Source organism: Alexandromys fortis, unplaced genomic scaffold, assembly GCF_014885135.2.
Source record: "Alexandromys fortis isolate MF-2015 unplaced genomic scaffold, M_Fortis_MF-2015_v1.1 scaffold_57, whole genome shotgun sequence".
Classification (NCBI taxonomy): Eukaryota; Metazoa; Chordata; class Mammalia; order Rodentia; family Cricetidae; genus Alexandromys; species Alexandromys fortis.
The window spans coordinates 1,515,804-1,541,268 of record NW_026067941.1 but is presented as its reverse complement, the minus strand read 5'-3'; the positions used below and the strand labels follow the sequence as shown (position 1 = coordinate 1,541,268).

The following is a 25,465-nucleotide window of genomic DNA, read 5'->3' as shown; positions in this document are numbered from 1 at the left end:
TGCCATATTTCTCTTTCATCTTGCCATCTCAGGTGATGTTTTTCATGAAGAAAGGTCTTGTATCTTAAGACTCCACCCTCACTGCTGCTGTCCACTGCCAGCGGCTCTCCACCTTCAGTCAGATTCCAGGACAATGGGGCTCTTGCTAGTGCACATACTTGGGTCCCATCAGCTGAGGTTTTGCTTCTGTAGGTTTCTAATAGTTCTCTGGTGGTGGTGCTCTGGTGTGGGGTCTCACCTTGAGAACCGCTCATTGTCTTACACTTCCTCTTCCTAGCTGGTCTGTAAACCTTTACGAGATCAAGTGCCTGCTAGCACCTTCATTCCTTCTGTTATTCCCAGGTTTTACAGCCCCAGTGCCCTGCTTCTGAACATGGCTTCCACAGATTTCCTACCCAGTTTCCAAAGCTCCCTTGTTCAGCGTACTCTACTCTTCTGTTTTTACTTCTCCCAGATGTGTTTTATTTGTTTTTTTTCTTTTTGTATTAATTTAGGAGTTTGCTTAAGCCCCACCCCCTCAGTGATAGTGTATTTTGGGATATTTTTCCTCTTCTACCAAAATTCAGTTAGCAGTCTTACTGTCCTATTAATTATTATCTCCTTAATGGTAGGGCTATTTTATGTCTTCATCTCTTAAACCTGAGCATGGGATTAAATTGAAATAGATTTACTGTGTACTGAATTTATTTTTATAATTTAGATATAGCTAGTAGCTATATCTGATTTGGGGAGAGGGGAGTGAAATCAACAAATGTTAACTCAGGCAGTTAGTTCATCAGAGAACAGAAAACAGGGTGCAAATGTTGAAACAGAAAGGTTTTAGTCAATACAGCAAAACGTAATGAATACCTGTCCTCCTTTGTGGCTAGCAGGCTGGTGGTGGTTCTGAATAGTTCTGGATTTTCTGTTAGGGAGAGTGCTGTGGAATATTAGTTGAAGATGCGTTTTATTCATTTATGCTGTAGAGTATTTGTTTAATGATATGAGGATGTTTTGCGTTGTTTTATGGTGCATTTGTTCAGCTCTCTTAAAGCTGTTTGACCTTGAGTGTCTAAAACACCTGGTTGGTCTAATAAAGAGCTGAACAGTCACAGCTAGGTAGGAGAGGGATAGGTGGGGCTTCCAGGTAGAGAGAATAAATAAGAGGAGAGGTCTAGGCTTGAGACAAGGAAGAGGAAGAGGGGCGAGAAAAGGAGGAGAAGAGGTTGCTAGGGGCTAGCCACCCAGCCACACAACCAGCTATGTAGTAAGAAGGAAAAAGAGACATAGAATTAAGAAAGGTAAATTGTCTAGAAGCAAAACGTAGAAGAGAAACAGGATAATTTAAGTTAGATACGCTGGCTAGAAATAAGCTAGACTAAGGCCTGGCATCCATAAGTAAGAATAAGTCTCCATATAGTTATTTGGGAGCTGGATGGTGGACCCACAAAGAGTGAAACAAAGCAAAACAAAACAAATTACAGGAGGGTCCATGAGTTGAAAGTTGGGGTGATGGGATTGCCTTGGGGGCTGTTTTGAGGAGCTGGTGTCTTCCCTGTGAGATGGGCGTTCACCTCCCCAGGTCAGCCTGTGGGTCTGTGTCCAGCCAAGCATGCAAATGGTTTTCTGCTGTGTTTTTTTCTTTTTATCTTATCTTAAAACCTGTATATATTTTGCTAACCAAGTCCTGTATGTAAAAGCAAAGAGCCTGTATTCTTATTCAAATTCGAATTCGGAACTTTCATGAGTCTAATGCATTGGCACGATCAGAGAGTTCTGAGCTCATTTGGGGTGAGGGATTTCTAAGGTTCATTACCTCTGATTAGTTAGGAATTTCCTTTGGATGATCTATCTGTTCCTGGGTGGTGCCTGGGTGGTCTCAGTTTGTGTTTTTTTTTTTTTTTTTTTTGGGGGGGGGGGTGGTGACCAGGTATTGCCTTAGGGTAAATTACTGAGACTCTATTGAGCTTGTTATGACGGGGTCATACAGGTACCAAAGAGATAATTTCTGTGAATGAATGACTTAGCACTTTAAGGAGAACAATTGACAGCATGTTGTTGCCTGTGATACGTTACTTTGTTCCTGAATATTCATTTCAGTGGGCTTTCTAGATGATGTGGAGGCTAAAGCTGGAATTCAGTCCATCGGTCCTTATTGTGGGATATTTGCACACTGTGTGAAGATGTATTGCTGTGATTGGCGTAATAAAGAGCTGACTGGCCAATAGCTAGGCAGGGAGGATAGGCCGGATTTCCAGGGAGAGAAAGGAAGAGGAGGAAGAGTCTAGGCAAGCAAATAACACCAGAAGTTGAGAAGCAGGACGTGGCAGGATGTAGATGGAAAGAAATGGATTAATGTAAGTTATAAGAGCTAGTTAGGAATAAGCCTAAGCTATAGGTCGAGCTTTCATAATTAATAAGACATCTCCCTGTCATTATTTGGGAACTGGCTGGTGGTCCACAGAAGGACTCACAACAGGTCTTTTGCTTAACACAGTTACAGAGGGGAGGGCAAGATGTTGGAAACTTGCTAGTTTGGGTCCTTATTTTATAGGCGCCACAGCTGTGGCCTAAAGCAGTGTAAGGCTCTGAGCAAAGTCAAAGCTAGGGAAAACTTTTATTTCCAGTCTGTTCTTGTTCTAAAGAAGTAGAGACTATTTGACTTAAGTGGAAACAGGGTTTCTGTGGTTTTTGCTCTTCATTTGGGATTGGAGAATTAATGCGGTTTAATTTATATATGTATCCCCAGTGAACAAAATATATCCATTTTTGAAACAAAAATTAAGCTATGCATCAAAAAGCAATATCCAGGGGTAATTATTATTTTTTAATTTAAATTATAGATCTTATTTTCCTAGAGGCTTTGTGAGATCTTGCAACTATTATTCAGGATATTAAGACATGAAATACAAGATGTATCTGCTTTTCAATACTGGTTTTATAAATTGTCTGCTTACAAATGTGAAAACTGTAGGCTCTGAATTGCAAACTTGTCTATTGCCATTCAGCTTCTGCAGCCCAGTATTGATGCATGTTTTCACAAAGAATGGAATGTGAAGCTGGTTTGTGAGTGCAAACAATGAGATGGGCATCATTTACATATTATGCCGTTCATGTTAGAAGTTTCCAAAGCTATATTAATTCTGATGTAGGAATGACACTACAAAATAGACCATTAACTTGGTGCATAAATGTTTAGGTTGCCAAACTCTTTGTTGCACTGTGCTTTCTGATACAATATTTATGATTATGAATGTGCAGCTAGGAACTTTTATTTGTCTTCATAGCTTTAATATATTAGGCACAGTTATTCTGTTAGGTATGTAGATAGGTTCAGTTTTTTTTGAAGCAGTCTTAATATACATTTACTGTATGACATTGTGATGTTTTGTTAATTGTTTGCAGAACATATTATTTTTGGATATGTATTTTTGTGTGTTTAAATAAATTTGTCTGCCAGGTAGAATGCGTTACAGATGACAAACTGTTACATATTTATTTGCTCCCGAGATCTCTCCTAGTCATCAAAACCTGCACCTGGTAGGAAATGTGGCACAGGACAAGATTGGTACTGCAGCACGTGCCAGGGCTGTTTAGCTGTAATGTATTGTGTTTTATTTCACTGATTGCATGGATGCTTCCATTAGTACTTTAAAAAATAAGTTCTCTTCATATTAATGAGTTTATTGCCATCTTACCATTAATGAGTTTCTGTGGAGTTTGAAATATAATTTGAGTGTATCTTTTGCTGCAGGCTGTAGCTCAAGTGTCTAAATCCAGAGAAGTCAGAATCCTGTAAAATCTGCTTGTGTTAAACAGCAGCACACTTTCTACATGTAGTACAGCATCATAGTTTCTCTCAGTGTTTAGCGCAGAGAATAATAGATTTTTCATGCTTGGACGTGATGTGTATCTGCAGACTAAAGCCCAGAAAGGCAATTGAGTGAAGGGTCAATCCCAAAAGAACTGGTGTTTTTCTAAGTAGCAAGTCTTAATTTTTATTAAGAACTTTGTTAGGGGTTAAGAAATACTGTAACAAATGTGCAAGGATTACGCAAAGAAACTGTAAAGGTGGGAAAAATTGCACAAAAAGATGGTGTATCGTGTATGTACCCTCCCCTCCCCTGGAGTTCTCAAAACAGGGTTTCTCTGTGTAGTCCTGACTGTCTTGGAACTAGCTCTGTAGACCAGACCAGTCTGGCCTTGAACTCGGAGATCTACCTGGTGTGTCTCTTGAGTCCTGAGACATTTTTGTGAACCAGGAATGTGTTTTCCGTAGATGATGCATGTATATAAGACCTCCCTCCTTTGCAGCTGTTTCTGTTCACTGCTCAAAGGATTTATTGTAAAGGTGCCCTCATCACTGCTCGCTGGTTTAATCAGTTTCTCTGGAAACACAGAAAGAAACTCAGCATGATTAGTTGATACACAGGAGCCGAATTGGTGTATGCTCCACCATGGTAGTCACAGTTCCAAAGATGGCTCAGAATTGAGTACCATAAGGTTAGCCATCTTGGAGCTTCTGTATTTGATTCTAAACATACATTTATAGCAGAGAAATTTAGTTGGGAAGAGATTTACAGAATTCCCAATGTTTAGTTAAAACAAGCAAGCAAATAAAAAATTGTTAGGAATCATGACCTGTTTTTAATCAGGAATTATTTTCAAGTAAGAGGTTTAAGGTCACACTCGATATAACCAAGCAGCGTTTTAAACTCAGTGTCAGCAAAGTTATTTTCTATAACCATTTCACAGAATGTGTTAAGTGTTCATTAAAATATACTCACTTTTGAGAACATCCAGTGATTTCTGAGACTTTACCAAGGTATTGATCTGGTACATGTTTTCGAAGAAAATATCCCTAAATCTTAACACATTCTAGAGGGAATGTGTGAATGTATGTGAAAGCCACAGGGCCATACTCAGTGAACTTGAAGAAGCATGTGCATTTCCCTGGCAAATCTCCTTTAGATGGCATGAGCAGTTCTCACAGCTCCACAGGTCTGCTTGAGAATTCGCAGCGCTCGCTAATGGGCAGAGTCGCCTTTCCTCCAATACTCTTGGTAGCTTGTCCTGAAACCCTGACCTTTTAGTTTAGTAACAGTTGTAGCTGAGAAAATGTTCAGATCTGGAGAGCTGGAGAAATTTCCAGAAATTAAATAGCGGGCTCTGAGTGCTGTATCTTTTTTTCCTGGGCGCTTTGGATCTGACCTATCAGAAGAAATACATTGTTGCTTTCTGTATTCTATTGATTTAAAAACAAATAAGAAGTTTAGATTTGCTCAGGAGCCATTACCACACTAGCTTGTTTTCTGCCTGTGCGTTGATCTGCTGTTGTAGGTTCTGAATTCTTTATGGTAGGTTTTGAGTTATCTTTTGTCATTCTGAAATCTGGATGCTAGCTTAGGTAATTACTTTTCCAGTTTTGACCTTGAGACCCAAAGTTACACTTTTTTTTTTCTCCCTGCCCTGTTTCTTGGAAATAACTAAGGCTTTAGATAGCTGTGTTTTGTTGCCTTTATTGACCAGAAGTGATGTCACCCAGCTCATCACTTGGGCATGTCTTCTAGAACTTTCTTGCCCCTCTTGTCGCTGGTCCTTTTCTGTTTCTATCCTCCCTCCCCCGTAGCCTGTCTAGACTATGCCACCTTTAATCCATTTGCTCCTGCTTCTTGCCTCACACCAGGCAGTGGGGGCTGAGTAGGGCAGGCAGAGAGGAGAAAGAAATAGCAGCCCTCCAGCCTGCCTTTCCCTCTCCCTGTAGCACTGTGCCTGCACAGTCCGAGCGTGTGGCCTTGGTGCCATCCACCCACCTGCTCGCCATTTTGCATTGCCACTTCGTCACTGCCCCAGCTGGTCACATCACTGCTCATTTTGGCCTTTGCCCTGGAAGGAAGCCCCAGTGTCGCAGACAAGAAATGAGCTACGGAGATGTGTCATGGAGTCAGATGCAGAAAGGCAGTTTCTGCGTGGTCTCACTTAGTTGTGGGACCACAGAAGCAGAGCAGTTCTGGAGGGCTGGGTTTGGGAGATGTTGGATATAGGTTGCTCTGGATGAGGAAGCTCGGGGCAGACAGGCTATGCAGCATGGCGACTCTATTTTATATATTTTATTTTGTACTTGAGATTTAATAAGGCCAGATTTTACTTCATTCAGAAACTCACAATAAACTGTGTGTGGTGGCTAACGTGTTAATTTGATTGTAGCAGCCATTTCACAATTGATATAACTATAAAAAGATCATATTGAATCTATACTTTTTTTGTCAATTATACCTTAGTAAAGTTGGAAAAATAACCCAATAAACCAAGAAGATATGATGAGACTTTTCTCTCAGCTCAGGTTGAAAACTGATCTCAGTGACTCATATTAGGCTTGGCATACTGTGGTCTTCCAGAGGCCTACTTTTAATTGATTAGTTGAGTTTTGATGGAGAATCTTAGTGACTTTTACCAGAGAAAAGTATTCTGTTGTGATTTTAACTCCCCTAGGAAGTGATGTTGCTTCACATGGGCAGTGTGTTGTCACTCTGGTCTGCCAGACTTCATTTAGATCAGGTAGTACTAATTAGATGTGCTTGTGTGGTGCTGAATCCAACCCGGGAGGACTTTTTCTCACATTGTTTTGCTCTTCTGAGAAGCTGGCCATGTTGATCAGCTCTGTGTGGAGCGCAGTTCAGAAATTCAGGGCTGGCAGGTTCATTCACAAGGCTTGTGTTTGGTTAGGAAGCCAGAAGTCAGAGAGATCAATTGTTTGCTTATCCAAAGTCTAGGTAATAGAAAAACAGACTTAATCAGGCTCCCTTTTTGAACTATTACTGCCTCCAATTTCTCTGCTTTTATTTTTATGATTTAAAGCTCTTCAACAAGCCAAAAACCTTAAGACTTCCCTGGATGCAAGAGTATTTCTCTTTTCAGGGTTGAGGCCACCTTTCTCATGGCCTAAACTCTAAAGGCAGGAGAAACAGAACAGAGACAGTTCAGGCTTGGGAAAGACCTGGAGAGAGAGAGAGAGAGAGAGAGAGAGAGAGAGAGAGAGAGAGAGAGAGAGAGAGAGAGAGAGAGAGAAGAAAACAGCTGTACAGCACAGAGCTTCCGAGCTCCCTGTCCTTGCCCCATGTTTTATATTGTACTTTCTCCTTATTGAGATATTTATCATTTAAAGTGAACAGTTCAGTTGTTTTTTAAGCTTATTTATAGGTTTGTGTGCAACCATCAAACAGTCTAATTTAGAACATTTTCAATGTTTTCTTACTTTCGAAATTTTCAGTTTTCTTATAGGGAGCAACCCCTAGCTTTTTGTGGTAACGCAAACTGATTCTTGAGAGGCTGAGGGTGTTGATTGTGAATTTGAAGCCAGCTTCGCCTACATAGCAATGATCTGTTCCCAAAAGGAGCTGGTACTTACCAAGCCTTCCTCACCCCAAACACATAACCTTTGATAAGTTACCAAATAATGTATACAGGTAGCAGGCAGACACAGACTGTCTTGTCTTCTAAGAGGTGGAACCATTAGGAATTACACCAGGTTCTCTGTGTTTTCCTAGACGTTCCCAATGGTTCTGATGCTTTTCACTCATATTTTAGTTGATAGCTTTCTAATGAAGAAGAGATAGTTTTTGCTTATTTTTTACGGAAAACTCATAATCTGTAAAACTTGTCCAATATTTACTGTTATAGCTGTAAAAATCTTTACAAGACATATTGTATACAGTCTTTTAATTGGAAAGGCCAGATGTTGCCAATCAAGTCTCTAGGTATTTAGGAAGCTCCAGCTGTGTGCTCAGTACTGTTCTCTGTCTCCAGTTGTTGGAACTTGAGTTTGAATGACATATATCCCAGAAAATATGATTTCTAAATTGCTATAAGTCATAAATGCCTTTTTCATAAATTATGGAAAAACCGAATATAAATATTTCATGCTTTGTAATATTTGTGTAATTATTTAATTATTGAATTGAGAAGCTTTTTGGCATCCCTTTTCTGTCTAAAGTCCTTGATAGTCTGCCCTCCCTTTACAGACATTGTCAGACTTTAGTGTTAGGACATCATTTTAAAGACCTTGCACTTAATGGCTTAGTCTCCCCACTGGGCAGTAAGCAGCTCCTTGAGTTTATTATAAATTTTGGCAGGTGTGGAAATTTCTAGGTCACCAGGGGACTCTTGATTAAATTACTTCTAGAGTGCACTAATTGGCCCCTTCTGCAGTGCTCAGGGAGTTCCAAGGAGACACTGACCACCTGGTAGAATTTTGCTTGTTCAGACCCACCTTAGCCATCTTTTCTTGTTTTTGGTTTTAGCAAGGCACTCATTTCATCTCCTTTTACTTTTTGTTGGTTATAGTTTCTGATGAAGAATTGAAAAAAAGAGTAGCCGAAGAGCTGGCATTGGAGCAAGCTAAGAAGGAATCAGAAAACCAGAGACGGTGAGTTCCATAGAACTACAGGTTTGCCTAGACTTGTGATACGGAACAATTTTAACAGATTTATTTATGTTATTTTATGTGTATGAGTCCCTTGCTTGCGTGTATGTCTATGCACTACCTGTGTTCCTGGTACCCGCAGAGGTGAGAACAGAGCGTTGACTCCCCTGGAACTGGAAGTACAGACAGTTGTGAGTCTCCGTGTGGATCTTCCGCAAATACAACAAATGTTCTTGGCTGCTGATTGTAAAAACCAAACAACAACAATACTTTGTATGGTAGAACTCCAGAATGTGCTGAACATAAAAACTTGGCTATTTTGCTTTGGGGTTGTGCTTGGTAAAGTCCTAAGTTTTTCATGTCTTTAGAGAATTATATTATTATATGAGCTTTGTTTTCTCAGTATATGGAAAATAGTTTCTGAGGATTCCTAAGAATATCTGAATCTCTACAAGAATATGTTTAAGATTGAAAATTGAATTGCTTGTTACTGTATATAAAATGGATACTATTATAGGTAATTATGAATATCATATGTCACATATAATGCAAGGATTAACAAATAGCACTAATTAGTGATATACCCACTTAAAAATTGAGATGTCATGGAAATTTGCATAGCTGAAAATAAAAGTCCTCTATAATTCTGTCTTACAGAAATAACCATTCTTTCATATCTTATACATTTTTTATATGTAGTTACTCCCATTTTATTGTTATCATTATTAACACTATCAGGAATAATAGCTAAAAGAATGCTCATTGAAATAATAGAGTCGAAACCTGGAAGCAGTCCAAGACCATCCTGGAGGAGTAATGCATGAATCATGGTACAGGCCTTCAGTGAACAGTAGATAGTCATGTAGATCCATATTTGCTTTCTCAATTATTTGCAAGAGCCATAGACTTGGGGAGCAGGTGAGAGAAACAGTATGCAAAACAGCGCGGATACTACTTACATACACATTTGCTATGGAAAAAGATCTAAAGTATGTACTTATTCATAGAAATGTGCAAATACGTTTTAACCCAAGAAAAGAGTCAAGTGCTTTCCGTCTGTGGGTTCTGAAGGTTGCACAGAGCATAGAGCATTGTGGGTATGTGTTATTTTTTTATGACGAGCAGCAGACACATGTCTACATGGAGCAGGAACTTAGAATCTTTTTTGTTCTTGTTTGTTTGTTTGTTTTCCGAGATGGCTTCACTGTGTGGCCTTGGCTGTCCTGGAACTCTGTCTGTTGCCAGACTGGTTTCAAACTCACAGAGATCCACCTGTCTCTGCCGCCCTAGTGCTGGGATTAAATGCGTGCACCACCACCGCCTGGCTAGAATCTATTTACAATTTGATAAAGCTAATAGAAGGAAGCTTTGTATTGTTATGGAGCCCTCATTGACTGTAGGACTATAATTTAATTTCTCTGATATTTTATCCCCCAGCTGATGAGTTTGAACTTGCAGTGTATCCATACAAAATATGGAAAAGAATATAAAACTGTCCAAGTCCACCATTTTCTTTTTTTCTTTTTTTGGTTTTTCGAGACAGGGTTTCTCTGTGGCTTTGGAAACTGTCCTGGAACTAGCTCTGTAGTCCACCATTTTCTGAGGCAATAGATAAAGGGTTATGACTTAAGAAAACCGATATAAAATTAGCACTGCCAGAAGGGTCTGTGTCTACATAGTGGTTTCCTATGAAGCACTTTATAATTATTTAATTATAATTATATCTTATATATAATTTTATATATACATATATAATAAAGGGAGATGGAGTATATATAACTAGGTACTGAAGTTTAAGTGTTAAAATATTCTATCAGTTTCATTAAGAAGTAAATAAAAGCAGCAGGAACTTAGAATCTTTTTTGTTGTTGTTTGTTTGTTTGTTTTCCAAGATGGCTTCACTGTGTGGCCTTGGCTGTCCTGGAACTCTGTCTGTTGCCAGACTGGTTTCAAACTCATGGTAGCATTTCTATGTCTTGCTTGGAATTGTATTTTCTTAAATTTTATTTTTATAAGATTTTTTTGGGGTGGGGCTCAAATTCATGTGTACTTTGCTAACTATATTCCAGGAGTTCTTTTGTCTTCCTTTATTCCCATGTGGTACAGGCTTTTGTTCGAGTCATTCCCTGCAGTTGTGTGTGTGCATTTCCCTTCATTATCTGACTCCCATGTGCTCTGCTCTGGCCCATGAAAGGGAAAGGGCAGATGAGATGAATAAAAGGTGCTGGCGAGGGCCACTTTCATATCTCATGTGGAATGGGGTTGGCACCTGGCTGTAACCTGGACAAATGACTATTGATAAAGGGTTTATTTTCTGTTACCTCTACAGAGAACAGAGGGCAGTACAGCTGTTACATGATTTTTTTTTCTTTTAAAAATTGTTTTGTTTGAAGCTTTCTTCATGACAACCCCCAGCTGTCAAATCTTGGCAAAAAGTATATGTTCTCCTATATGACACTTGGGGAAGAATCAATAGCTTTTTCCCCTCCTTCTCTCCTCCCCCCAGAGAAGAAACTATAGCACAATCATTAAGAAAATTTTCAGTTTGGTCTTTTAAAAGCAGCATCTTGGAGTGAGAGCACATTGAGGCATTGTTGTCTGTTGCCTAAATTGGAATAAAGGCATGCGAGCGTTTCTTCAGAATGGTTCTCTGTGCCATTGTATTGTCACCTGCACAGGTCCTGCTGACCCTTCAGATGCACACAGAACTGTCCACCTTTCCAGTGTGTGAGATCTAAACCTAGGCACACAGAAGAGTACAATTCAGATACACCTGCTTTAGGAGAACTTTGGAATTAATTTCCGTTGTGATGTTTCTTTTATAGAATCATTATTATAACTCCCCATACTAGTGTTTATTGGACGTTCTAATGGATGGCCTTGTAATGTTCCCACGGGCATGTGCACTGTATAATGTTCAGTCATGCTATACCCCACTCTGTTCTCAAGTATTTCCTGTTTCTGTGAGGTGAAAATGTTCACCCCTTCCTCCCCTTTTTCAGTGTAGCCTTTTCTTTGAGCAGTTTTAAAAGCTCATTCAAAGCTAGAGGCAGGTATAGGGTCCCAGCTTACTCTGTGCTCTGGCAGGTGCAGAGTGCTGAGGAAAGCAGGAAAATATAATCGTCCGCGAACGCTGGGGCAGAGAAATATCCTGAAAGGTCTTCTATCAGAGCAGCCTAACTGAAGACCTTGTGTCAGAGATTTCTTTGTACTGAAAGATCCATCTTTACCTCTGGTTAACTTAGTAAACCTGCTTGATAGTTCAGAATGGAAGACTGAAGAACCATGACTAGGGAAGATTGGAACTGGCTAAGACTGCAGGAGAAAGGAAGCCATTTTTTACCAGGAGATGCAGATGAGGGCTCCTTAACAATGGGTGTGGATAGTGGTGGTAGGCTGTCATTGAATCAAAGATGCCACTGATTTCAAGATGAGGAAAAAATGGCTGCAAATTATGATAGTGGTTCATCTCTTGAAGTTTCTTAATGAAATACCTTGTTAAGACTAAATTTTGAGAAAATATTGTTCCCTGTGTATTCATAAGTGAAATAAATTGTTTAAGGTGGTTGTTCTTAACTCAGGAAATCTTGGTATCCAGGGGACATTTGACAATGTTCAGAGATGTTTTTGGCTGTCATGCTTGTCAAATCTTAACTGGTAGATGTCAGCCAAGATGCTGCTAAGCACCATACAGTTCATAGGACAGGCTCCCTGTAGTAAGAGCTGCGGGCTGTGTTCCTGCCACCCAGCTCCCAGCTGCCTGGCTAGCTTATGCTCCGAAATAACAACATACAAACTGTATTCATTTAAACACTGCCTGGCCCATTAGCTCTAGCTTCTTACTGACTAATTCTTACATCTTGATTACCCTTTTCTATTAATGTGTGTAGCACCCCAAGGTTTGCTTACCGGGAAGATTCTAGCCTACGTCCATCCTGGGTTGGAGCTTCATCGCGTCTGCCCCAGAGAGGAGAGCTATTGAGTCTGAGCTTTTCCTCTTCCTCCCACCATTCTATTCTGTCTACTCCACCCACGTAAGGGATGGCCTATCAAATGGGCCAAAGCAGTTTGTTTATTGACCAATGACCTTCCTCCATCAGCTCCCAGCCACCTCTTGCCCCTCACAAATAAGAACTCCCTGGCTAAAAGTGCCAGTTGTTGCAGTAACTGGATCCTTGGGTTGCAGCCTCCTTCTGGCCTGTGAACATCAGGCTTCACTCATTTCCTTCACTTTTGGATGCTCAGTCTTGATGTCTTGTTTTCCCACACAGTATCAAATCTGCTCCATCAAAACCTTGGCTGCATAGCATCCCTTAAAGGATGGCTGCATTGCCACTCCTGGGAGTTTTCCAAGCTGCTGACACCACTTCTGCACATTTTGATGCTCTGTGCAAGTGATGACACCCGAGGCTGGACTGCCTCTCTGCAGTCAGGAGGTACTTTTAGGCATGTGAAAGTGTGGAAAAATATGTGTTGGTGAAATCAACCCATATGCGTGCCAGACCATGAGCTCTATCAGATTGTGCGACACCTTGGCAGGCTTGCCTTGCCTTCTCCCTGGAGCAGATGCCCTCTCTCTGCTGTTCTGACTGGTCATGGCATACACATTTAGAGAGAATCACAGAAGCCAAAGATTTTTCAGGCCATTCAGAATTTACCCCCATCTCGTTTACGTCTGTTCCTGTATGTCTAATGCTGGTTTTCTCCACGAGAAATTTCTTATTAGGGCCATAGTGACAACAGAGCTGAGTACAAGTTTCGCAGCAACTTATATTTTCATTAAAAACAAAACCAAACAACCACACCTGCACACAGCCTTTCCAATCATTGTACTGTAGATCCATAGGGCACTGGGGTGGTTTGCTGAGTTAATAAGATTATGCTCCTGAATTGCTGATTAGGAGTCTCCATGGTGAAATTTTTCTTTCTAATTTGGAATCCTGCATTTGCTCCTCAGAACATCTGATGGGTAGAACAGTCATTTGGCACGCTGCTGAGTGTCCAGAGGAGACAGCCTGTTTTTGCTGGTATAGTCTGTTGTGTGTGTAGGCTGAAGTCGACCATACTGTGTTGGTACCACCAGCAGGCCAGTGTTACAAGGACACAATACTCTATGGTATAGTCTGAACATAATCTTAAAAATGTGATTTACTTCTCCCTATGTCCTTCTTCCAAAAGCCAATCTCTGACAGCAAGAAAAATGTGACTACTTCTGACCTTTGACCCTTGGCATTCGAATTTCACCTCTTTACCTATAAAAGCAAGTGAGAGTATTTTAGTTTTAATAACCTTTCTTTGAGAAATCAAGAAGAAGGGGAATAGCCAGGCAGTGGTACAGCCAGATGTCCATCAGCTGAGAGAGTTCCTGCCTGCTGTTTTTAAGTGGATCTCAGTTGACATTTGTCCTTAGTTTTAGTAGTTTGGAGAAAATTACACTAGATCTGTGAGTCTTAATTTAGTTTAATAAGTGGTTTAGTAAATTAGTCATAAATGTTATCAGCTGTCTTCTTTAAATCATAGAATGGTTCACTTATTCTTTTCATTGATAGCGGTATGGATGCCAGAAATAGGGCTTAAGATGTTCTTGTATCTTTCAGTTCCTCGTGATAGTGAAATTCATAGTGATGTTGCTTTCTGTCTAAATCCATTCAGTTTAATATTTTTTCTTGACTTTATTATTAGATATGTTCAGCCTGTGAAGGAAAAAGCTAAAATATGGAGGAAACAGTTGGCTAGACAAGCAGTTTTGTGAGTTATAGTCATGTTTAAACTATGTAAGTAACTGTGTACTAGAGTATTGTGCCTCTCATGTAGAAAACACAATTTTCAATTGAATGATTCACCATGCCTGGAAAATACCACAAACTGTCTTTCTGGAAGGGACAGTGCATGGCTTGAGTATGGTTTGTGTTCCTGGCTTCTGGTATTTCAAGGGGAGAGGTGATGAAGCTGTGGGTGGGGCCTAGATAGAAGCATGTCATAGGGTGGTGTGGTGGGGGCAGGAGGGAGAGATTGCCCACCGCACCCTTCAGAGTGACTTGGGTGGCTCTCGTGGCACCCTTGAGTGCTTGCAGGAGCGAATTGCTGTGAAAGCAGGTGAAGCGGGGCTGCTCTCTGTTTCTTGCTCATTCTTGCTGAGTTGCTTCCAGCTGTAGTGTTAGCAGAACGAAGTCAGTTTAGGTTCCGTGGCCTTGGATCTCCAGAACGGTGAGCTAATGGGGCAGCTTTTCTTAATGAAGTTAGCTTACTTCAGACACTTTTTATAGTAATGATAAGTTACTAATATTAATAGATATCGTTAAGTATTACATATATATTGTATTAAAAAGAACATTAGGTTGTCTTTATAATTTGACACGCACCAAGTACTGCAAACTTCTGTTTTAATTTAGTGTATTATTTTTATTTTTCTGTCATAGATACAAATTATAAAAGTATAAAAACTACAACTTCGACACCTATATGCAATTTGTAGATATCTAGTAATTTAAAGAAATACAAAAACTCTGAGTACAAGTACTACTGTTCAGAGCCAGTACTTATCAAAGCCTGTCATGAAAGTGTTTGGAGGTAACCTTAAGAAGTCAGTTTGTATCTCAGTTTGTATCTATATTTCTTCATGTTCTTCACAGCTGACATAGAAAGATGAATTTCTAACTTATGATATTTGCTGAAACATTTGTTATTATTCAGTGGCTCAGTGAAGGCCTGGGTCAGCACAGCAGCTGTTGATGTGTCCCCCGTGTCTGGACACTTTCAGGAGGTGGATGATTTGTTAGACATGAAACCCCCCTTTGTGTGCAGTAATGGTTTCTTCCTGGGCAAAACCCTACTACTATCTATACGTTATTTTCTTTCTTAAATCTCACTTTTAGTTATTCCTTCCCTGCACTCTCATCATTTTATACCCACGCATTTCCATCCCGTTATGCTTCAAGGTAGGTAAACCCCGTAATTCTGAACGCCATAGGCGATCACATTGTCGCCATCAGTGTGTTGTTGCTGGAAGGACCTCCCAAGCGCTGCTTATGTTTGAGGCCTCTGTCCCTGCCCTCTTTCCTCTGCAGTAGCACTTCCTTGTTTGGAGCAGAGACCACTGTTAAAGAAAAAAGGGTGGATAGTCTACGCTTAAGCCTTGCACATCTCTTCATTCTTTCTAAACTCGATCGCTCTTCTGTGGATGCCCTGCTGCTGTGCAATCCTGGTCCGGGACCCAGTTTAGAAGCTGTTTTCATACGGCCAGAATCTCAAAGTGGGAAAACCAAAGTCAACCTAGCGTGCCATCAAAATCTGAAACTTTTTTACTTGTAATTGCAGCAGTGATGTTCAACCACGTATTGTTCAGATGTTTTTCTTGACAGTAATTACAGTGTTTTCTCTCATGAAGCATAGTGTTCGAAGTAATTTTTGCTGAAACTGGTTTCTCTGTGTGGAAGTGTCTGGGAAACCATTTCTCCAGTATTCTATTGTTGTTCATGTTGAAGTTTCTCCATTACCTGGAATAGTCTGCGTTTTCCTTTATTGCCCGGGTGGGGAGTGGGTGTGGGAGAGGGAGTACAAAGAGGCACTCTTGGTATAATTTATTTATTAATGGTTATCCAAAGTATTGTTACTTTTGTCAGAATAAGTGGTTGAGATAGACTGTAGCAGAGTAGGCTAGAGCTGGACCCAGCTGCTAGTCCATTGCTGAGGTGCTGGCAGCCATTGTCACTTATCATTGTGCAAACACTCGGTCAAAGGAAACCCAGGGCCATTGCTGATGCAGTCTGCCTGGAGCTAAGCTGGTGGACTGAGCAGTCTGCTCTTTCCCCTCAGTTATTCACTCTTTGTAGAGAACTGGGCTTCTTTGCAGCCTCATGCTACCTTGGTGTTTGTTCAGGAACCACATTTTTAGTACGAGGAACATATTTTTCTGTTTTGGTTTTTCTAGACAGGAACTCTATATAGCCCTGTCTGTCCAGGAACTCACTCTGTAGACCAGGCTGGCCTTGAACTCAGAGTTCTGACTGCCTCTGCCTCCTAAGTGCTTGGGATTAAAGGCACGAGCCACCACTGTCTGATGAGAAATGTATTTTTCTATTCAAAGAACATTTGCTGGTAGATTCTGCCCTGTTTTGTTTTAGAAGGTGGGTGAGCTGGGGCGCAATATCTGTTTCCTTAAGTCCAGAAGTCCATCTTTGCAGGCAGTAGTCCACGTAAGCTGAACCGAGCCCTGACTTATCTCAGTCATGGGTCTTCTGGAGGCCATCTGCTGGTCCTGCTGGTGATGCTGTGTTAGAAGAGTCAAAAAATTTGACATATTTGGGTGAAGACTGTTCACTGTGGAGAGTTGTTCAGAGAGGGACAGTATCTCCCTCTTTCCTCTCCTAATGTTAGCTTTCCATCAGGTGAGTCCTAACTGGAAAGTGAGTTCAGGTGACATAGCTGTAAATCATAATTCCAACTTCATCTCACTCCAGGCTTATGTTTCTAAGCACTGGAACGTTTTTCTGTTTAAGTAATGACTACTTCTCTAATCTTTGAAAACTATATATGCTTTTTTGTGTGAATTATTTTAGTAATGGTTGCAATTTGAGTTTCTTGTTCTCTTTAACTTACTATATATAGGGCCTGTTTTCTTGATAGTGTAGTAGAGAATATGCAGGAGGAGCCAGTCCCCTGCTTTGTGACCTTGAGAGGCCAGGATCTACTTCTGGTCAATGAGGTGCACGTGGCACCCTGGCAGTGTGCTGAGAGTGGAGCAGTTTTGTCCCTGTATGGTGGGGAGGCAGCCACTCCTCAGGAAACTGGGCTGATAGAGGTGTGATGTTTAACCAGTGCTCATAAAGTGGAAGCCATCTTGCTTTTATTTCTCCTCGATATTTATCCTTAGACTTTGGGAGAAAAATCCCCAGATACTTGAATTAAGGAACAGTTGGATGGTGCTTTCTGGGTTGGACTTGGACTTACGGTGCTTGTCTTCTGTCTCTTTGCCCTTCATCTAAAAGTCAAAGCTGCTCAATATTTCACAGACTTAGTTTTTTCATCACTTAAAAAGTTTGCTGCTACGGCAATTTGCCTTTGAAACTAGAATATTGAATTCCTCCATCGAAGTGTGTATAGCTACCACAAGAGCAGTTTATTAGTTATACAATATTTGCAATTGCTTCCTTCTACATAAACTATCTAGAGCCTCCAGGCTTCAGCTATTTCATTTGGAGAGTTTTTCAATTTGCCTCATTAAAATGGTTTTAGTGCGATTTTAGTGTCAAGTATAAAGTAGAAAAATGAAATTTAGCCATGTAAATATTTCAACTAACAAGTTAAATTCAGGTTCTAACATGAATTCTCAAAATGTATCATTAATCGTTTAGAGTTCCTATTTCACAGCTCCATTTTGTGAGCACTGATTCTATCAAAACAAAACTCTCTTAAAAACCAAGAATTTGCATTTCATTTTGCCTCCTTGGTGGAGTTGATGAATTAAACCAAACCACATCAAAACAGTACCAAAAACAAAAACAAAAAAAATCACTGAAACTACCAATTTAAAGTGAGAAATGTCTATTAATTAAAAAGCCATTATCCAGCTGAGTTTCTGTGACTCTTCTATTATTTCTACAGATCCAAATTGCTTTGACTAAGAAAGGTTATTTCTCAAAGTACTGAAAACATTGATATAATTGGTTTGTAGAAAAAAGTAGCAAGGAAATATGCCTCATCTTCACTGCCTCACTTTTTCCCATAATGACACTCACCAGTCTTATCCCAGGGGTGATGTAGTCTTATGTTTAAAGTAAACAAGATTGACATTATATAACCAGCTATTTCCTGTACTCTCAAGTAGACTTTAATTTGGATAATAAACACCATTTAAGAATACATTCCCAGACAGCCATGGCAGTTGGTGACTGCCTGTAATCACAGTACTGGAGGCAGAAGGATTACAAATTCAAGGCCAGCTAAGGGTACACAGTGAGACTGTATGTAACAAACAAAAAAGATGATAATTAATCATGTGCGATGGTAACAGCTCACAGTTTCAGCAACTTCGCTTGACTAGGTACTTTGTACATGTTGATTGTTAGTCTTCCTTATATTCCTGGAAGGCCGATTCTGACCTGCTGGTGGTTTCACTTTGTGAATGAAATGGCTAAAGCTTAGAGCTAATTAGTCAAGTTGCCAGAAAGGGTAAGAGTTGGGCTGGGACCCATCTTTAATCCACTGGGCTGTGTTGCAGGTGCTGAGTTGGTTTCTGGTCCCACAAGGATGCTTCCTATGATATATCAGGTTGTATGTTCCACCTGCACTTCCTTTAGACAGTTTGCTGAAGATTTGTATATGTAGTGTTAAGTGTGGTCAGCTCTGCTGACATGGAATTCAAGAAATAAGAAATTTTGTTCTAAAAGATTTGCGAAGAGAAGGACCCTTTCAGTGTTCTTTTTTTAATTCACATGACTATATTTTGAAATAAAACTGTCAAAATACTGTCATAGTGGGTGAAGATTAATATTTCTGTAGATTTTATTGTGCATTTCTTTATAAATATATCCGTCAACTGCAATTCTCTTTTTATAGAATTAAAGAAGCTCAAACTATTATCCACATGAGTCTTTGTAGCATAAGGTTTGTCTTAGAAAACTCATTCTTCCAGTTGATGAAAAATGTGACTAATGTTAGTTTAACAAAAAAGCTTTTTTATTATTAATTATTCTTAATCCCTTCTTCCTGCTTTATGTCCTTGCACCCCCCTTCTAATTAATAAAGCCCTGAAACTTTCAACTACATCACACATCTACCCCTCTCCATTTCCATTCTCCCATAGTGTAGCCTGGTTCTCACTGTGGGGGAATTTTATTTCCTTCTTGATATGGGAGTTCTCCCTGTAAGCTGTGAATATGTTTTATTACCATCAGTTAATAAAATGTTGCATCAGGCTATGGCGGGGCAGAATATAGTCGGGCCGGAAAAGAGATACAGAAAGTAGGTGAAATCAAAGAGACAGAGATACCATGTAGCTGCTGATGGATACAGACGTCAGAACTTTACCCAGTAAGCCACAGCCTTGTGGCAATACACAGAATATTAAAAATGGGTTATTTTAAGATATAAGAGCTAGCTAATAAGAAGTCTGAGGTAATAGGGCAAACAGTGTTGTAATTAATGTAGTTTCTATGTGATTGTTTAGGTCTGAGCGGCCAGGTTATGAACAAGCAGTCTTCGCCTACAAAATGGTGCACCAACATGGGCCAACTACATCCACAAAAAAACTGAGAGAACTTGAGAGTCTGGATTATGTATATTATTGTGGTTTTTTTTTTTTTTTGAAATTTTTGACTGTGAATGAGCTAAGTACAGAGAGACATTTTATTGCACAGCAACATATATATTTTAAAGGTATCTTGACTTCAAATTTTGGGTCCAAGGATATGATGCTATGGAAGGAGGTTCTGCTTTGTTTCCACAGAGGATGAGAACCTGTGGATTCCTTCCAGACTAATGTGGTTTGATGAACTGAGACCTCCCCCTCCTCGATAGGTCTCCATGAACCCCTAAAAATACTTCGCCCAACAAACAGCAGGAAGTAATTTTGAGAAAACAACACCCAAATTCCCTAAATGATTGTTTATGAATTCTTCTTTATATTTAAATGCTATAGAGATAAATACTTTGCATTGGTGTAGATCTTGGTTTATTGATACACATTTAAGGTGAATTTTGTTATATTTATATTTCTACTCTTGATTAAGGTATTATGTTTGTGCAGCTCATTTAAAAATGTATAAAAATACAGGTTATAGGATAATCTTCTGTAATAGTGAAACTTTTAGTCATGTTAGTTAGGGTTTGTAAATATATAGAGATATATTTTAGTTATATAGTGTACACTTTCTACCAAGGGATATTTGACCAGTCATTTGAGGTTGTCACAGCATATAGAGTACCGTCATTGAACAGGTGTAGGTTAGCCATGTTGCTTTTATACATAGTCACCTATCATAAAATATTGTCCTCTTGAGTGTGTCAGTAGTACTCAACGTTGAGAAGTACTGGTCCAAGGCATTGCCATTTCTTTTTCTTTTTTAAAAATTGTTTTTATTGAACTATATATTTTTTTCCATTTCCCCCTTCCTCTCCTTTCCCCTCCCCTTCTACCCTCTCCCACGATCCCTGTGCTCCCAAGTTACTCAGGTGATCTTGTCTTTTTCTATTTCCCATGTAGATTAGATCAATGTATGTCTCTCTTAGAATTGCACTGCCATGTAGAAGGAGGTGTGGGCAGTCCTACTTTTTGTCCCACCTGGCTCGCGCAGGGCTAGCTTAGCCCCGGAAATAACAACACACAAATTGTATTCTTTTTTTTTTTTAAATTGTAATCTTTTAAACACTGCCTGGCCCGTTAGTCCTAGCCTCTTACTGGCTAACACATCCTGATTAACCCATTTCTAATAATGAGTGTAGCACCATGGGGTGGTGGCTTACCAGGAAGGATCTTAACCTGCGTCCATCTTGGAAAGGAGAGCTATAGCGTCTGCCTGACTCGGCTTTCTTTCTCCCAGCATTCTGTTCTGTCTACCCCACCCACCTAAGGGCTGGCCTATCAAAGGCCAAGGCAGTTTCTTTATTAACCAATAAAATTAACACATTGACAGAAGACCCACCTACATCATTGCCATTTCTTACTGTTCTTTCATAACCACTTGTAGGGAGCCACTCTGTCCTCCAGTTTGCTCCTCTTTACCTCTCCTTCTTTCTTTCCTTTCTTTTCTTTTTCGTCTCCCTTTCTTCTTTCTCTTTCTCCAAAGTAGTTTTAGTGTGCTTTAAAAACGTAGTCTGAATATTGTTTGTTTCTTTGGTTTAAACATTTCTAATGGCTTTATAATTAGCGTTAGCCTCAAGTTCAAACCCTTTCTGTTGGTGTTTTTGGCTCTGCCTGCCTTTATTTAGTGGCTTCTCTGCCTTCTCCTTGAACACACCAGCCATGTCTGATGCCAGTCTTGTGTGTGCCCACAGCCCATTGCTCAGAGTACTTGGACCTCATGCTTTGCATGGTGGGCTCCCTCTGAACTCTTCTCCACTGCGCAGAGAGTCTTGAACCACTGCTGTCCAAAATAATTAGTCACAGCATCTTGTCTTTTCTTCCCCCTCAGGCTCCTCTTTTTAACTTTATGTTTCTTTGCATCACTACATTTGTGTGTGTGTGTGTGTGTGTGTGTGTGTGTGGACAAAACTCACCATCTGTCATTTGGGAGATATCAAAAGAATATTTACCAAACTACAGTGATACTGTAATAGCTATGCCATGACTAAATTTGCTGTTTCTTCTCAACTGGCTGGTCAGCAAGCTCTGCTCTGGACTTAGAGATATTTGTCACTACTAGTCAGTGTTCTATTGCTGTGAAGAGACACCATGACTAAAGGAAAACATTTAGTTGGGGCTGGCTTACAGTTCCGAGGTTTAGTCCACTGTCATCATGACAGGAATCATGGCAGCATGCAGGCAGACATGGTGCTAGAGAAGTAGCTTAGAGCTCTACATCTGAATCTTCAGGGAGCTGGAACAATTGGCCTGATTTGAGCCTCTGAAACCTCAAGTCCTCCCTAGTGATGTACTTCCTCCCACAAGTCCACACCCACTCCAACAAGACTACACCTCCTAATAGTGCCACTCCCTGTGGGCTTATGGGTACCATTTTCATTCAAACCACTACAGTCACCGTGCATGACTCTTACATGGGTACTGGGAACTTGAACTCAGTCCCTCATATTTGACGGCAGTAGCAAGCACTTTATGCACAATCCATTTTCCAGCCTGTTTTGCTTTACTTTTTCTTAGTTTTTTAGTGAACACTTTATAAAAGTGAAAACCTAACAGAATGAAAATACACTCTATTTATTTTACTTAAATTTTGGCCCCAAACCTATTCATATCCTGTAACTCTGTGTAAAGCATATGGTGTATTATACATAAGACGAAATCATAGACTGCTTTATGGAGGGTTTTGAACCTTCACAAATTGGGACAGTGTTAGGAACTGACCTTTCTGCCTGGGCACGTAGTTCTGATTTGTCTTCATGAACCTGGACAAAGGGGTTCTAGCTGTCCAGTATCACAAATCTCTGTGTTCTTCTGCTGCTTTGCTGAAAGTTTTTGCTGCAACTTGGACGATGGTGTCTTTCATCTTCATCCAGGACCCCTAGCCTTCTCCAAGGCTCCAAGGAAGGCAGTGCCCACCCACAGTGGCCTGTGTGTGATGTGAGGGCTGAGCTACGTTCCATGCTCTCCTCAACCCGTGCTGTGTTCGTGGGAGGCAGCTGATTTTATTTTATTTTCTCTTCATTTTCCAGCAGCTTGTCTCAGGAATGACTCTCACTGCAGACTCAGCCTTAGATAGCTTTCTGCAGACAGAAACAACAAATTCACCAGTCAGGGAACAAAGTGAAAGAAAAATGAAGAACAATATTAGAAAAGAACCCTTTGGGAAGCCAAACAAAAAATGTTATATTAAAATCAATACCAGGGCCTGACCTTTTGTGGTACTGTATATTTTAAAGCCTCCTATTGATTCTCTTTTAATAACATGTTTATTCTACTTTACTGACACAAGCCTAGGGAGACTATAAAAGGGAAAGATCACATTCTTTATTATGGTGGTCATTTAAATTTCTCTCTGGCAGTTTTCATGGTGTTACCTACATGTAGTTAACATATTCTAAATTTGAGAGACTCAAAGGTTGTTAAAAGTACCCTTAGTGTTGCTGTGGCAGATGTGTATATCCGTCACTACCAAGGAGATCTTGTTTAGCTTTTGCATGTGTTTAGAAGTCTGAAGTAACTCATTTTGCTTGATTTGACCTCTCTCTTCTCTACCTCCTAAGTCCATTGGTAGTCTAAGTCTAATTTGCCCAGGCCTGGTACGTTTGGCGACATTTCCGTGCATTAAGACAGCAGTCATTTATGACTGATTGCAAACTGTCCAAGGGTGTGGAATGTCCTTACATTTTAATGGCTGGTCTTCTGATCACTCACACTTTCTTCCCCACTGTGAATGCACGCTCCACCCAGGAGGATGATCACTACAGTGGGATACCCAGTCTTCATTTGGTGTAGTGTGTGCTTCTCTTCAACCTTTTTTCCAATTAGGAAAACAAACTAAACGACTGTAATTTATTTTGTTCCCTCATTGTGTGATGATTGCTCTCCAACATATAGATAGTGAGATCCAGCACAGCACACCTGGAGAGGTTCTCTGGAAAATGGCAAATTAAAGAGGACTCAGCCTGTGGACCATCATGCTAATAGACTTAGAAAGAGGATGTTTGGATCTGACTCCTGGATTTAATATAACAGTCCAGATTATGGGATGTCTGATATGGACTGAGAAACCAGATAGCAGTTCCAGGAAGGCAGTAATGGAGCAGAAGCCGTTTTAAAAGAGCAAGTAAATGAATCAGGAAGCTAAAAATCCCCAAAGGTTAGGATTCATGCATTGTAACGTGGGGTACTGAAGAGGTTCAGCCATGCAGCAAGGAGGCCCAGAGAGCAGCAGATCCCTCTGCCCTTCAGCACCTTACATTTTGGAGGACCAGGGCATCAATAGCAGCCATTATATTCCAGTACCCTTTCTGCCTACTGCCCAGCCTCAGGCATTGCTTCTGGAGCCCAGCCTTTCTTTCTAGGTTAGCAAGAAGTAAGTAAAGCTCAAACAAAACCAAGATTTATAACATCACTGTCTAGCCTAGAGGTCAGTTTACCTAATCCCATGGATCAGGATGTGAGTTCAGAAAAACACGAAGAACAAAAGACAATATCTAAAGATCCTGGAGGAGGTGATGGGCTCTTCTCCACTCTGGGTTTGCATGCTCCCTTGTCTTAGCCTGTCATGAAGTCTCAGTTGTGGCTCTGTCTGCTTTTTGTTGTTGCTGTGTTCTATTCTCTTAGCACCGGATGGTGTCTATACATCATACAGAAAACCATGTGGCACATCATAGTAATGAGTGTTCTAGAAGCACAGCTGAAGAAACAACTCTCTTATAATGCCACTATTCACACAGAACTTCTAGAAACACTTTGGCACACAGACATTTGTATGGGGGAAAATTAGCTGAAGATGTATATTGTCACTATTTTTATGAGCTGATCTTAAGATAAATCATTCATGTGTTGTCAGTATACAACTTGGTGACAGTTTACTATTAGATGTTCAGGGCTTCTAAATAAGTGACTCACAGTGTTTCACTATTATAGACATATGCACCAGATATCATTATATTTCAACATATATCCAAGGATACCTGTACATGGCTGGTAAGAAATGTCAGTGTGAACTTAGTATTTCTATTGTCAGCTCAACAGATCTGGCTTGATGCATTAGTTAGCTGACCAACACCATGCTCTGTTTTCAAATGTGTGATTCTTTTTATGAGATTTGTAAGTGAAACACTATCCTATATATAGCTGATGTGGAGTTTATTGTGCGATGTTTTATTTGACCATTCTTTAATGTAAAATGAGTGACTGAACTGAAGCCTTAAAATGTTGCCTAGAGTTGAGGACATGGCTCTGCAGTTAAAGCGTTCTCAGCAGTGTGAGGACAGAGTTGGGATCCCCTGAACCCGTGGGAATGCTGGACGGGCATGCTGATGCACGTGTAAGTCCAATGTTTTGGAAGCTGAGCTGGAATTCTCCCGAGCAAACTGGCTAGCCAGACTAGCCTTATTAGTTAGCTCCAAATTCAAATGAATGACCCCACATCAATAAATGAAGTGGGGATTGAGCAAGGAAAATGCCAGATTTCAAATTTGGGTTTCTACATGCATGTACCCACATGTGTACTTGAAGGCGTAAGTCACGAACAAGGCCACACCAGTTTGGAGTTATGATTAATAGGGTGTTATTTATTTAAAGGGGAAAACTTACAGATCACCGTCCCAGACAACAGCCATCTGCACAACCAGGAAGGGAGTCTAGTCTCCGGCGGAGCAGGAAGTGAAGAGAGCGAGCAGAGGAAATAGCCGCTTTTTTAAAGGGAGAGAGACCACGCCCCAATGGGCTGGTATCACAGCAGCTATTGGTTGGAGGGG

At 40.3% G+C, this 25,465-nt stretch overlaps 1 protein-coding gene across 1 annotated transcript in view; it reads left to right on the top strand.

Moving 5' to 3' along the window:
- The window catches only part of Chchd3 (coiled-coil-helix-coiled-coil-helix domain containing 3), a 268,002-nt gene that overhangs the window by 45,171 nt on the left and 197,366 nt on the right, over positions 1 to 25,465 (top strand). Inside the window, exon 3 of the mRNA XM_050148075.1 lies at positions 8,323 to 8,404. Within this exon, the coding sequence (XP_050004032.1) occupies positions 8,323 to 8,404 (82 nt within the window). The remainder of the gene's footprint in view (positions 1 to 8,322; positions 8,405 to 25,465) is intronic.